The following is a 15954-nucleotide window of genomic DNA, read 5'->3' as shown; positions in this document are numbered from 1 at the left end:
TATTTCGCTAGGTGGCGCTGTAGGACTACTGGCCTAATTTAATTGGTGTGTGAAAATGGCGACCTCCAGGTTCGTGGATGTGGAGCTCGCGCCTCCGGTGCCGGTGTTTGCCCTCACAGCTCGCTATAGGGAAGACAATCATCCCAACAAGTACAACTTAGGAGTCGGAGGTATCATACTGTCAACTGTTTATCTCGCTTTTTAAGATCCCCTCTAAAAAAAGCACTTGCAAATTGGGCAAATTGCCGTCTTACAAATGGAAGGGGCGATGACCTCTCCTAGCGACAGGCGGACGAAGTACATTATGCAAAATAGGTAGTGAGGTCGGTTGTTCACTCTGTTAATCGTGCTATTTTTTATCAGGAATGTATCAAAATTACTCATAAAGTTGTTCTTCATAATGGAAAATCATTATTGACACAGGGAACCTTTTACTATGTTTATATTTGTTGTGCTTTAGTTTGACTGACGTAAATGATTATGTAGGTCACCCCTCTAAAGTGGTAAGTGGAACAGTCCGGTCCACCATGGTGATCTTGAAATTCTGGCTCGAACCACCGGATGGTCATGACCGAATTAGAAATAGCTCCTTCCTTTTAAGGTCTATCAAAGTTTTACACCCAGAAAATCATTGTGAAGCTGTGTGCAACAGAATTCGGGCAGAAACAGTTTCAAACTACATGCATGTGTCTGTTTTCTGTTTTATTTGGGGGAAAACATTCAGTGATATTCAGACGACCTTGGTATTTGTAAAATTGTATGGGCACCCATACATGACTTAATGATTAGATTACTATAGTATCCAGTGCTGCATACTGTTACAAGTTGGTGTGTGCAAATGGCACTTCCTACTGAAAAGTTCTTTTTTCTCAAAATTTCCATATACTAGTAGATTTCCAACGATGTCAGAAACAATTGCTAACGTTATATTGATGAATTGGCAATTAAAGACCCACTATGTAGTTTTAGGCCAATACAGAAAGTAGATTTTCCTACTGTTCCTTTGCATAGCAAGCTTTATCAACTCTATAGAATATTCAGGAAGGGAGGTTACAACATTACTGCACCATACAAACAACTTTTAAAAACTGTTATCCTCCATCCAAAACAACACACAGTGTACATGTGAAACTAACCGGTCCGTGTATTAACCGAAATACGGGAAATACACGAAATACACATTTGGGTTTGCGGATTCGATGGGGTGGTCTACAGGGGTGGGCTAGTGGGGTGGGCTACCTCAGCATCTACCCTTTCTGGACCTCAAGGCTGTGCATGGGGGTTTGGCCTCTTATGGAATTTCCTTGAAGAGGATCTGGGTCAAGCTGGGGGTGGGCTAGAGGGAAGGTAACAGCTGATCATATGGCAGGTGGGGGGGGGGGGGTAGTTGCACCAAGACTGGTAGAAAAGCCATTTATCATAAACAAACTTCTAAGTACTCAGTATATAATTAGGATTTTAGGGAAGAGGTTCAAGGGGAAATAAACTGGAAGTTGCATAGGACAGCTAGGGAATGAGAGAGCCTTTGTTTGACAAAATTCAAAACATATGTCTCACATTTAGACTAGAATGTACCTGAATGCATGTGCTTGCATACAATGTACAATGTATTTGTGGTTATGTGTGTCAGTGTGCATGAGCGTGGGTTAGAATGTTGTATCGTTAAGTGTGTGTGTTTGTACAATGTATAGTGTTGCTTTTGTTGCTCATTTCTTTCTTGTAGCCACAATGCTACTGTCCTGTTGGCCTGATTGAGCAGTATATAAAGCAACAGGGAACATAGCCCTCCATGTTTAAAAATCTAAAACTGGGGATAACAAACTCCTGCACAATGTAAATGTATGCAGTATGCTCATTGCCCACCTCCACCCCCCACTGTAGCATCCCCAAAGCAATATGATCCTTCAGCAAAATAAAGCATTCTTTCCGGCCCTCCCACAGAGTGACCCATCTTTTCCTCAAGGAAATTCCATTCAATGCTAAACCCCAATGCACAGCCTTGAGGTCCAGAAAGGGTAGATGCTGAGGTAGCCCACCCCACTAGCCCACCCCTGTAGACCACCCCATCGAATCCGCAAACCCTCCGAAATACACGAAATACACATGAAGATGGCTGAAACCTTCCGAAATACAGTATGATTTGACGAGTTAACATCACAGGTTGCTATATTCCGCGGCATAAAATAATGTATTTATGGTCCTGGTGACAAGAAAAAGACAGAAAATACTTCCATTCGCGATCCCGGCGCGGCCGGCCGCCGCCATCTTTCTTGCCATACGCTATGATGTTGTTTTTTTTTTAGTGGTATCTTCTTCTGAGTCATTTACACAAAATGGGTGGTGAAATGTACCGAAATACAGTATGATTTGATGAGCAAACATTACAGGTTGCTATATTCCGACATAAAATAATGTATTTATGGTCCTGGTGACAAGAAAAAGACAGAAAAAACTTCGCGATCCCGGTCGGCCGCCGCGTTACCTTTCTTATTACGCCATGGTGTTTGTTTTCAGTAGTATCTTCTTCTGAGTCATTTACACACGAAAGGGTAGTGATCGCGAAGTATTTTCTGTCTTTTACTTGTCACCAGGGCCATAAATACATTATTTTATACCGGAATATAACAACCTGTGATGTTAACTCGTCAAAGCATGCTGTATTTCGGTAGGTTTAAGCCATCTTCATGTGTATTTCGTGTATTTCGGACGTGTATTTCGTGTATTTCCCGTATTTCGGTGAATACACGGACCCACCCAAACTAACACATGGCCACACATGGCTTCTGTACTTCTTATCAGGCTGACCGCCCAGTGGGGTGCCTGTTTACAGTTCACCAGTTTCTGTAAAAAATCATCCTTACCAGAGTTCTTGCAGTTTTGAAGGGAAAATAACCACACTTTATTGATACCCTTCAAAGTAGACTCTCTAGAATAAATTAATAGTTGTATTCTACCCTCTTGGAAAAAGATATGAGCGTTTCCAAAGAAGAAGTGCTTCATGGCATCTGGCAGTCTAAAGTGTGCCTAAGTGATTAGACCACCATGGGGGTCCTCCAGTGCACTGGGATGTTGTTGTTTATCTACTATTGAGGTGGTGTCCGGGAGTTCTTGTTTTGTTTTTGTACAGTTCACAAATACCAAAAATAGACGAAATAATGAAGAAAATATGCTGAAAAGGGGTTGTACATGTCAGTACCTGCCATTAACATTAAGATTTGTTCACAAGAATATTTTCAATTTTTGCGCCAAAATCCTACATAGTGGGCCTTTAAGTTTTTTTTCAACAAGCTTTATCAACACACGTTAACTTAAACACTCACAATAAATTGTACAGAAAGTGTCATCAAGCTGATGATCAGAGAGTTATACTTAAAAATACAGTAGACTCCGCTTAACTGCACCACGCATTTGCCAGCGTTTTTGGTGCAATTATCCGGCTGGTGCAATTATGCGAAATGTCCAGCTGGACCGTACCACCATGGGCGGGGCGGTGTATTGTTAGTCAGAAACACTTAGTCTAGCACAAAGAAAATGGACGAAATTATGTAGTTATTAACTTTATTTACGTATTCAAGGACATGTACTGTACAAAAATCTTGTAAAGTTTACCATGATACTGTACAGATTAAACTTAACATTTCTTTTGCTTCCTCACAGATGTTTAAATCAGTAGCTAGGTACTGTACACGTGTAGAAAGAGAAAATATGCTTGATTCTTGACACAGCAAAGAAAACAACTCCGACGGTAACGTTATGTCTAGAATAATGACTTTGGTCTCACAATTTGTTAGTTTAAATGGCGGTAGGTATGACTAAGACAAAGTTGACACCGTATCTACAACTTGAGTCAACAAATTACATCGAAAGTTTCACACTTGTGTTGGTGAATGCGCAAACAAAGGATAAAAATGCGCCGATAGCGTAAAAGCACAAGGACGATCTAATCTAACAAACACAACTCCGCCTGTACTGTATTTCTAAAAATGATGACTTTGGTGACATAGGTCTGACAATTCTAAGTTAAGATAGCGGTATGTTTGGCAGAGATTACCTTCTTAATTACAACTTGTGTCCAGGAATTACACTGAAAAACTCCGTCGTCAAAATTCCAAATAAGGAACAAAATGTACAGTGTATCTGGTGGGCAGATATGGTTAGATGACTCAGATCAAGGACAGATCATTCTCCTTATACAGTATCAGAGCCCGTAACCCGCGTTTACCTCGTTCCGGTGAATGCAGGAAGTTTCTAGGACGCGGATTCAGCCAGATGATCACGTTAGCACCACACCGCCAAAAGCGACTGTTATGTCCGCCTACACGTCTGTAGCCCTTGTCGAGCCTCTATTATTTCCGACTAGATGTACGTAAAGACGCCGGTGTTTTATTATCGGCAGCAGTATGTAGCGCTGCCGCAAACCTCAAACCACCGACAACACCCCATGCCATCCTTAACGCGAAATCAAATCCACGCGAACTTGAATGCATTCACAGTAATAAGATAGTAGTACAGGTAGAGACCAATCTTTATTGAGTGCAGCATGCTGTCTGCCAAAGCGCAATGCCGCCTTTGGTAGGCGTGCGTCTCTTGATGGTGCCGACACGCCCTGGACCCGCCCGGGACCTCCCATACGATTCCTATCAACGTGACTGTCAATGGAGACCGCCTTCTTTTGTTACTCAAAAACAGTTTTAAACATATTGGCGGTATTCCGCCTTTACACCGGCAGGTATCGGCTCATTTGTACCACGTTTGCCGATTTTTAGCGCACCTTTTTAGTTAACTTTTTGAGGATTTTTGAAAAAAAATTGGTGCAGTTATCCGAAATTGGTGACAATGCGCGGTGCAGTTATGCGGAGTCACTAACAATGCAGTGAATGGGAACCGGTTTGGGATTTTGGGATTTGGTGCAATTAAACGGAAGGTGCGTTTATCCGAGGTGCAATTAAGTGGCTTCTACTGTACATAGAAAATCAAAAATACTTGTTGTAGCGCAATAATGGTATGGTCGATCAATCAAATTTTTTTGATAAGTTTCCAAACTTTTCATGCTTAAGCGTGTAAAGATCTGGTTGTATCTTAGAGCAAGCTATCATAGGGGATCTGCATGCCTTTTTTTTCAGCGGGGCCAATCAGCTGTTTTGATATTCAAATTCATAATTGAACTTCTTCATGGCCTGATAAAGTGTACGCAAGGGGTGGATAATTCAACACAGTCGTCCCATCTTCAGGAAAGAAGGCACCATCAGAATCAGGTCTATACTCTTGCAGTTCTCATGACAGACACATGATGTAGGTTCTTATTCACCCCCAATGATTGTCCAATCATCAATAGTTTTAGCTTCAGTCACAAGCTGTGGTAAGGACTAAAGGAGTTCCAATCCTCTACTGTTCTGACAATACATTGGAAATGTTTCTGACTTTACTGCGTTAAGAGGGCAGAAAATGTTTTGTGATTTGTAGTGTACATGTAAACCCTATTCAGAGTCAGACCCCAATACATGTAATTTTGCTGGCGCCAGTGACAACACTTTGTATCTGTTCTTAAAAATCCATGTAGGTAGCCAGTCACTTTTGTGCTTCAGCACTGATAGTACATCTACTAAGTTTTTTTCACATTGGACATATAGGTTACTAAGAAAAATAGACTTGAAAGTCATGGATGAATCAGTACCTCCATGAAAGATGGAGGTGTACATGTAGTTTTTGGCGAGTCTGTGTGTGTCTTCTAGATCTGTCTGTCTGTAGCTGTAGAACTTATTAATTAAGTTGTATGAAATGATGGTACTTGTAATTCCTTCATTTTATTTTCTTGCTGGCCTGTAACATGAAAACCTGTTGGTCCAGTAATTTAAAATGCCCAGATTATCCCACTGTACATAATTTTCAGTCTTCTCTAAATAGGTATTTTGTCCCCATTGTTATATCTTTTTTCCCTGATGGAGGAAAATTTTTTGGTGCTCTAAATTTTGGAAATTCACATTTATATACTTTTGTACATATGATGAATTATAAACTTTGATAAACCCAGACCTACAAAGAATGGTAGAAGATGGGTCACTTGCCACGCTGGCAGGGCTTAAGGCCTTGGGGCATGTAGCACTCACTCCACATAAAATTTAGCTATGTAAATTGATTAAGTGTTAATAAAAAGCAAAAAAGCAAGAATGTGCCTGTTTCCATTTTATGTAACAAATAATATTGACATGTTGTAGAGTCCATTCCAAGTCACCGCGAGGGTTGTTATTGTCATAATTCAGAACTATTTTCAAGTTATTGTTATTATTTGTGTAAGAGATTTGATACTTTTGAAATATTTTGAATGTGATTTCAACTTTCTAAATATTTCTTAAGTTTTCTTTAACTTTAGAAATATTCATGATGTAGAATATGATATTTACAATGGTTTCTAAATAATGGTAACAGCATTCTACCATTATTCACAATTTTTTACAATTTCTTACCATTTTCTACCATTATTTGTAACATCTCTATAAATAGGTCAGAGGGCTGGGAAGAAAGCAATTCACACATCCTTGCGAAGTTTAGGGAAGAATGCTCTCCACAAAGGACCGAGCGGTGTCCTGCAGTGAAGTCTAAAATGTACAAAGGCAGACAGAAGGGCCAGATTAGCACCTACTTTTATGGGGGCAATCACCATTCTACCATTGTTAACCATTTTCTACCATTTCTTGTGAATATTTCTAAAAGTTAAATAGTCACATAGATGTTTAGAAATTATTACAAATAAAGAGGTTTTTGTGCAGTTACTTTCAAAATATTTCTAAATCATCTAATTAAATTCAAATAAATTCATATTTTTGTATTTGATCTTTTAGAAAAATTTAGAACTATTGTTAGTCAGATATTCTTTTATTAGAAACTTTTCAAAATGATTACAAATATTATTATACAACCCTCGCGGTGACTCGGAATGGACTCTATAGGAATTAATCATAACAACATCATGATTTAATTTTAAGGTAAACCATTGATGTGACTGTCATTTTGTAGTTTTGAATTGATTTTCAATAAACAGCTGTTACAGAACATGTTGTAACAGACCCTTCTTCTCCGCCCAGCGTACCGTACATATGAGGGTTTGCCGTGGGTTCTGCCCATGGTGCGTAACATGTTGTAAAAGACCCCTCGTCTCCGCCCAGCATACTATACAGATGAGGGTGTGCTGTGGGTTCTGCCCATGGTGCGTAACATGTTGTAACAGACCCTTCTTCTCCGTCTAGCATACCGTACAGATGAGGGTTTGCCGTGGGTTCTGCCCGTGGTTCGTACCGTAGAGCAGCAGATGGCGGCAGACCCCATCCTGAACCACGAGTACCTCCCCGTCTGCGGACTGGACAGTTTTTGTAAGGCCTCCACGAAGCTTGTGCTTGGTGACGATGCCTCTGCCATTGCTCAAAATAGGGTAAGTGGAAGAAAGAGTCACCAGTACTACATGTAGCTGATAGCCCTTTGGGGATTGGAAGCAAGTTTGTAATGTTTGGTATGAAATAAAGTGCTTGTAAAACCATTGACACCAACATTTCCAGATTACATTCAAACATAGAGAGTACATGTACATGTATTATTCATTGAACATCGTAGACATTTGTATGAAATGCAAATGACTTGTACACCCTTTGGATGTTATTGAACATCAACCAACAAGGTATTCTATTGAGCTACATGTACCTCAGTCAATAATGTCATATGGTTTGATTTGAAAACCTTGGTCCGCTGATTAAGGAAGTTGGCCAGATAGTTGAAACCTTTCTCGGCTAAACTAAACTAAACTATACCATGGTATCACTCACTCTCAAGTCTGGTATCACTCACTCAGATATCACTTACTCCGGTATGACAAAGAAAAACTTGAAGAATATTTGCATGTCTCTAGTACTAGCAGTAGTACCACAGGATTAAGGCTAAAATGGCCAGCTACTTAGACATGTGACCTTGCACTTTGGGGAGACTGGAAGAAGCAATTGCTGTGTTTCCAGGCTTCAGGTGTGCAGACCCTGAGTGGCACAGGTGCACTGAGGCTGGGGGCGGAGTTTCTCAAGAGGTGTCTGGGCATGAACGTGATGTACCACTCCAAACCAACCTGGGGTAAGTACTGTTACTGTACTGTAGCTTTCATTTGAATCCCACTTCTGACCCCATCTTGTGCAATCTCACAGTGAGCTACCATCAGTCCATTCATGTATAAACTGTATCTGTATCAGATACAAAATGCTGGTTATAAAAGTCATCTGTGCTTTGCTAGAATAGTTAACTTTTCCAAGGACACGGTTAATCTTGATAGAACCTTGTTTGCTTTTATCTTGACTATTGCATTTCTCAGCAGTTTGAGAGAGAATTTTGTATTCTGTTCCCCAGGAAACCATATTGGAATCTTCAAGGATGCAGGATTCACAGATATCAGGGAGTACAGGTACTGGGACGCCTCCACCAAAGGGCTGGACATCAAGGGGCTGTTGGAGGACCTTCGGGTAAGGTTTGAATAGTACTAGTAGTGACTGTAAGTTCATGTATTTTCACAGGGTCTTAGTTCGAGAGGTTTTTGAAGTGTCCTAAAGTCAAAGACAGACTAAACAATTCTTTAGTCGGGTAGTAATAAAATGGAAATACATAGTCATTGTGTCATGTTTTTACAATGTATAGTAATGTGGGTTACTGCAAAAATAAAACTACTGTGAACAGTTCAAGATTTACAGTATAACGTTGGGGCTGCTTTGAAGGCTAATTTTTCAACAACGGCTAACCAAAGAGGACTAGTGTTTGCTTTGGTAAAGATCTATTGAACAAGTGTCCTTCTAGCCATTTGAAACGCAGGGTGCAAATACTGGCAGTACTTAATTGATTTACGTTTCCCTTTGTGCTTTTACTAAAAAGGCATCCTCTAAGTAAGACAAGTTTGGGACTGCTTGTCTAGATCTACTAGGTAGATGATTAAGTTACAGAATAGCACAATGAACTGTTGATGGTATTTTGTTTGCATGCCAGGGTGCGAAATACTTTTTTGAGCCAGGTTGCCCATGTTGCAACCAAGGGCAAATGCTAGGTTGCACATCCGAATTTCAGGTTGCTCCAGCAACATTCACCGATTTCTTCAAATCAAGCTCGTATGTAGCGTGTAATACTACTAACATTTCAAAATATATATTAGATAGTATTGTGTTCCCATTGACCTAACAACATCTTGTTTAGCTGAGGGCAGTGTGTTTTCGTCTTTTTCAGCTCAAATTCCACGATCTATGAAGGGTTTTGGATGGTTTAAAACGAAAAAGTGTTGATTTCTTTATTTCAATTGAAGATTTACCGAATTTTATGAGAGTGACACTGTGTTTTTGTGAGCTTCCAGGGCTCCGATTGAAATCTTTGGCTCAAAATATAAGGTTGCACACTGCGCTACCTGGGTTTGGAATTAACTTGCACCAACCGAAATCTTGTTGCACTGTGCAACGTGCAACCAGGTATTTCGCACCCTGCATACACATTTAGTGGTTTGTTTGTTTGTTTATTTTGAAACACCTGGGTAGCCTATTCAGTGCCAATACACTGGTTTTCGATAGGGCCCAGTTTCACATATACATACATGGAAAATAAAAAACAACTTACAGAGAGAAAAGTAGACATACACGTCGGAACATATGGGTACAACTGAAACATGAAAGACAGATAACTCAAAATCATAATCCAATCCAAGGTCAACAGTTAGGAGGTCAGAGGTCACTACTCAGTACTGAGACTATGTTAGGTCTTTCAAAGCTGACTTAAATGTATTCAGGCTTGGAACTTGCTTAATGTAGGCTGGTAGTGAATTAAAGTGTTTAGCACCTCTGTAGGCAAATGTACGCTGTCCTGTTGTGGTCTTGAAAAAAGGTTTGTATAGGAGTGATGTCTGTCTGGTTTGGTAATTGTGTAAGTTGTGGTTGTGAGAGAAGGTGGATGATAGGTATGTTGGTGCTAGCCCATTTATACACTTGTAAACCATAATGCACACATGATCCCGCCTTCTCCCTGCGAGATACTGCCAGCTGAGCTTCTCATGAAGGTCGAGGACACTGCTGGACTGTAGGTTCAGTTGCAGAACTACCCTGGCAGCCCGGTTCTGTAGCACTTGGAGTTGTTGTTGTCTCCCCACTCCGCAGCTGTCCCACACGGTGTCACAGTAATCCAGAAGGGGGAGTACCATTGCTTTATACAACATGTCAGCTATATTTACAGTGAAGCAAGGTCTAAGACGTCTGAGTAAACCTACTCGTTGGGTTACCTTTGAGCAGAGTTTGTCAACATGTTCATTCCACAGCAATTTATCATCAAGAATAAGCCCTAGGTATTTAAATGAAACCACTCTTTCTATTGACTCTAGTCCAATTTTGATTGACATTGGATGTGCTTTCATAAGCTTACCACTGCTCCCAAAGAGCATCCACTTTGTCTTTGAAGCATTTAAGGTCAAATGGTTTAACTGGAACCATGTAGCTATATGGGAGAGTTCTGAATTCAGAGTGGCTTCAATGTACCTAGTGTCATTACTGGAGCAAAAAATTGCCGTATCATCAGCATAGAGACATACTTTGTTGGAGATACAGTCTGGTAGATCATTTATAAACATAATAAATAACAACGGCCCCAGGATTGACCCTTGAGGCACTCCTACTGTCACTGGGAGATAATCAGATACACAACCGTCTACAGATACTGACTGCTTTCTATCAGATAGGTAATTTGTGAACCATTTGAGTTCTACATCTTTAACCCCGATCCAGGACAATTTTTTCAGTAACAAGAGATGGTCTACTGTATCAAAAGCCTTCTTCAGGTCTAAAAACACAGCCCCCACTAGGTTTCCACTGTCAATGTTTTGATACACATAGTCAGTGACATCCAGTAATGTAGTAGCTGTGGAATGACCTGGCCGGAACCCAGACTGCTGTTCAGAGAGAATGCTATGATGGTGGAGATATTCCAGGAACTGACCATGTACCTCTTTTTCAAAAGCTTTCATGATAACTGGAAGAACAGATATAGGCCTATAATTATTTGGATCCTCTTTTTCCCCCCCTTTGTGTATTGGGGTCACCTTAGCTGTTTTCCATTCCTTAGGAATGATACCAGATGAGAGAGACAGATTAAATATGTGGGCCATAGGTTTGCATATACATGGTGCAGCTGTGGTGGTGTCTCCTATGGTCAGTCCAAAAGGTTTTTCTTGCAGGCACCAGCAACATCTGGTGAAAAAGTTGTAAACTGCAAATTTTGTAGAAACCTTGATCACCTTGCTGTCCTTTATGTAAATGTATACGTTCCAAGGCTCCAATTTCATTTTTGAGAATAGGTGTAGTGGTACACCTAACTTAAAGATACATGGTGCTTAACATTACCATACAAAATGATGAATGCAATACCTTACATGTCTGAGCTGGGGCTGACCATAGGATCAAACTCCGACCCATGGATCCCTGGAATTTGATCCAGATAGCCAGGGTTGCGTTGCTGCTTGTGTTGCAGGAATATCTACATAGTACACAGTCATATACATATATGTAATGTATGGTTGTTCCACCCTGTGTGTCCACCAGGCTGCGCCAGAAGACTCTGTAGTGATCCTCCATGCCTGCGCTCACAACCCCACCGGTGTGGACCCCAACCCCAGTGAGTGGGAGCAGATCATGCAAGTCGTAAAGGTATGCAGAAAACATTTGTTGTTTGCTGCTGACTTAAAAGCTTCTTCACACTATTGTTGATGTTTCTTATGAAAAATTGACTGACACACAAGTGTGAGTCATTCGTCAATCTAACGAGGGCTGCTATACATCATCCATCATTTTGTTGGTTTGCATGTGTCCTCATCATGTGGCTGTAGAGTCCAATTTGGGCCCTTAAGTTCCGGCCACAACGTTCATATTGGATCAGTGTTGTGCTCTGTGTGAGGTTGACGTCCCGTTCCTTCCTGGCTCTCCTTTTCTGCTGGTCAGCAGCTTTCCGAGCTTCTTTACATGTGATGGCGCCATCTCAGACTGCATGTCGCCACAGTAGCCTATCGTTTGCAGCTTATTCCCCGGTGTCAGCTTTGATGTTGAAGGCCTTCAAAGATGCCATTGGAGAGTCTTTGTACACACAAGTAAGTTGTATATGTAGATAGAAAAGTCAGCGTTTACTTGTTAAAATGGTGGTTGCTATAAGTGTAATTGACGATGCCATTTCCACACTCTAGGAGAAGAGATTGTTCCCGTTCTTCGACTCGGCGTACCAGGGCTTCGCCTCGGGCGACCTGGACAGGGATGCCTTCGCCGTAAGGATGTTCGAGAAGGCCGATTTTGAGATGATGATCTCACAGTCCTTCTCCAAGAACTTTGGTCTCTACAGTAAGTCACATACTAACAAAGGACTTTGTGCAATGAATCCTATCATGCTATGATACAGCATTGTAGACAATAGTGAGTGCCAACAACCTTTAGTTGTTACTATTCATTGTTTTCTTTGTTACTTTTCTTTTCAAAGGCATTTCATTCACCATTTCCATCTCCAAAATACTAAGTTTGAGGGGGTTGTTTCAGACGAGCGCACAGGAAACCTGGCGATCGTTGCAAAAGACCCGGAATCCCTGAGAAGAGTCCGCAGTCAGATGGAGAAGATCGCGCGTCCCATGTGGTCCAACCCACCCAACCACGGCTGCCGTATCGTGGCCACTGTGCTCGGGAACGCCGCGTTCTTTGCGGAATGGTAGGTCAAACTGGTACACTGTTTCTGGTACTGTAATTTGCTTCATGATGAAATATACCCAAAATTTCCATCAGAAATAGCAGAATGTTACAGCAATACTTTGTTTAATAGACAGACATAAATGTTGTTAAATCAAGGGTACTAGCCAAAGATTTCATTTGCCCGCAACGATTCTGTATCCTAATACATTGGACGTGATTTACCACGCTGCTTTTTTGTTCTTGACCATACTGTAGGAAGGACAACATCAGAACGATGTCCAGTCGGATCAGCGATATGCGCCGCATGCTGCACGAGAAGCTCCGCCAGCTGAAGACACCTGGGAACTGGGACCACATCACCAACCAGATCGGCATGTTCAGCTTCACCGGGCTGGGATGTAAGTTCAGCAAGTAGAACATTCATCATAAGGGCTAGGCATATACTGGGTGCATGTGCACCTAATTTTTAACCAGTGCACCTAGATATTTTTGTATAGTATAGGATAAAGGTACTATTGTACATTAACATACAGACTATTCTATTCTGAAAAAGTAATATAACCTTTGTACTTTATTTGATGTATTACTTGTTTGAAATTTTGAAGTTAGCTGATAAATTACAGATTGAAGTTCTTAAGAGCGTTAAACTGTGTAATTAGGTCTTTCTGTCATTAAACTTTATTTTGTAGTGCACCCCAAATTCTTTCTGTGCACCTTTCTTTTTTTGGGTGGGTGCTCCAATTTCCAAAAATGAATTTCTAGCCCTGATCATCATCATCATTGCCGCTTGGCAGTGCGTAACACTGAGGCGGGTCGTCATTGTCTTCCACAGTTTTTAATCTGTCCGTTGCACCCCTTCCTATCCTGCAACCCATCTCTGCAAGGTTCCGCTTGATTGTTCTTCTCCAAGTCATTGCTTTTTCTCCCCCCCCCCCCATCTCTTCCTTTTTACATGTTAATGTTACATGAAATTAGATGGTAACATTATAAATAATTCCTGTTCCTGCTTATATATAGAAAACTATCAAGCAGGTTTTGCTCCTCAGGCATTGCCAAAATTCAGCTCTTAGCTTTATCTTTTTATTGATTTGTTCTGAATTATATGATTGTAAAGAGCTATCTTTTGGCAATACACAATGTATCTTATGCAGAACCCGATTTCTAGCATTTGGTTGATCAGTTTGAAAACATTTTTAGAATTCCACTAAGGTGATAGTCTATCAATGCATTCCCCAGGTGAAGTGATTTTTTGCTAAACCTTACAGGGGTGATCCAGACACATAATACTAGTTTTACCTTTAGTTGTAGGAAAAAGTATGTTGAGCACTACTGCATAGCCGTACTGCTGTTCATCACAAATGTTTTCCTCCTAGCCAAACAAGTTGATTACATCATCAACAAGTACCATGTCTACTTGATGAATAACGGCCGCATCAACATGTGTGCCATCACCACCGGCAACGCCGAGTACATCGCCTCCGCCATCAACGATGCAGTCTCCAACGTCACCGAAGATCCCAAACTGTGAATAGCCAGTCAGAGTTCCCAGTAAGCAGTGTGCGTGGATGGACACGTCTTCATCTGGTCTTTAATTTGGTATGGTATAAAATCTGATCATGATAGCACACGGGTTATTTGACATGATTTGAAACATTGTTGGTACATACTGTAAATCGTAAATGTTTGCAGTGGTTTCATTTTTTGGGGTTTGGCTATAATTAACCATTCCACCGCAAAATCATTACACCATGAATATGCGTTTCAGTTGTGTTACTACTGTACTACAGGATTGTTTCACCCGTGGAGTCAAGACACGGGAAAGCCTCCTTTCCCCCCTGCAAAAATATGTCCCTGCAAAGATCAATGAATTTACAGAAATTGTCCAATTGAGTGATACAGTGGATTTGCATGGCTAGAAAATACTGTGGCACGTTGTGAGTATTGAGTAATTAGTCACTTTGACAGAGTGTCAACATACAGTTACATAACAAAGATCCTGTGCACACTATGGAGATTGTTGACAAAAAACATAGATAAGAATGAAACTGAAGTGAATGATTGAAAGTGCAAATGCCTTATAAGTACCTATGCATCATGTAAAAGTTAAAAATATATTAAGTGTGATTCTTGTACATTTGATGTATAGAATGATTGCACGGATTGTCTGGGCACTTACATGTTTTGAAAAAAGTTATGTAATACAAAGCGGATCACTTAGCTTTCAGGAATTCAAAAGTACAATGTACTAAGAATGTTGTGAGGAAAAACATTTACTGTGACTTATTCAGTTTCTTTTATTTCTTTTATGTGGCACGATCAAAAAACACAATACTTCAACCAGTTCAAAACCTTGCAGTGAGGACTTTTTCCATGATCTTTTTTAAAACGTCGTCATGCCAAATTGTTTTTAGGAAAAGCCCCAAACCAGATTTAGAATAAATTGAGAGATGCATTATTTTGCTGCTGTGGTAAATTGTGAAGTATAGAAAAATCAATTTATAAAAGAGTAGTTTTATAATGCATAATTCTCCTAAACATTTATGTATGAAATGGCCTATATGTCAAAGCATGCCACATATCCAATATCTATGTACCAAATGTCTTGTAGTTCCTCTAACTACAGTAAGACTTCTCAGATAGTTAAAGACTCTGGTGTTAATGTAAAGCCATCCTCAGTAATTTTCAAAATTAAAAAGTAGAAGTCTTTGGCTTGTGTTTTGTTGTCTTTTACTTTGGAGTCACATATTAATATCTTCTGGTGGATTGAATACAAGAAAAATAGCAAAATGGTGTACTTTGGTCCTAACTTTTGGACCATGCCCTACAAACAGTTTCTTGTGTGACCCTATAAAAAACAGAATAATATCTTATTTTCAGAGTGTTTCGAAGACAAGGAAAGTTGTGGTACTGGTAAATATTACTCTGGCCCTTGATATTCAGACAACAAATGAAGAGTTTCCTACCTAAAAAAAATAAAGGAATTATCTCATCATGGCAAGAGAATAAAGAAGACAAACAATGAAGTTAAGCAACAGTCTTTGTCAAGAAATGAACAATCCACTGCTTCTGTGACGTCACGTTATGCATATAAGACGCGTGACTCGGTGAGCAGTGGATCATATGTTGCAGAAAGTCTATGGCGCCCCCGAATCACTTCTACCAACACAGATGAACTTTCACGTGAAAACAATGAAGTAATTTGAACAGGATATCAAATTTAATTCCAGCATGAAATCTGTTG

At 40.3% G+C, this 15954-nt stretch overlaps 1 protein-coding gene across 1 annotated transcript; it reads left to right on the top strand.

Annotated features, from left to right (window-relative positions):
• The first annotated feature begins 27 nt into the window (after positions 1-27).
• On the top strand, positions 28-15419 carry LOC136430649 (aspartate aminotransferase, cytoplasmic-like). The gene is made up of 9 exons (XM_066421429.1): positions 28-170; positions 7245-7426; positions 8001-8109; positions 8380-8492; positions 11589-11693; positions 12224-12374; positions 12567-12732; positions 12969-13111; positions 14087-15419. The coding sequence occupies exons 1-9, from the start codon at positions 56-58 to the stop codon at positions 14239-14241; spliced, it is 1239 nt and encodes a 412-aa protein (XP_066277526.1). The 5' UTR covers positions 28-55; the 3' UTR covers positions 14242-15419.
• Positions 15420-15954: the final 535 nt, after the last annotated feature.

Source organism: Branchiostoma lanceolatum, chromosome 3, assembly GCF_035083965.1.
Source record: "Branchiostoma lanceolatum isolate klBraLanc5 chromosome 3, klBraLanc5.hap2, whole genome shotgun sequence".
Lineage (NCBI taxonomy): Eukaryota > Metazoa > Chordata > Leptocardii > Amphioxiformes > Branchiostomatidae > Branchiostoma > Branchiostoma lanceolatum.
This window is presented reverse-complemented; position numbering and strand designations above follow the sequence as displayed.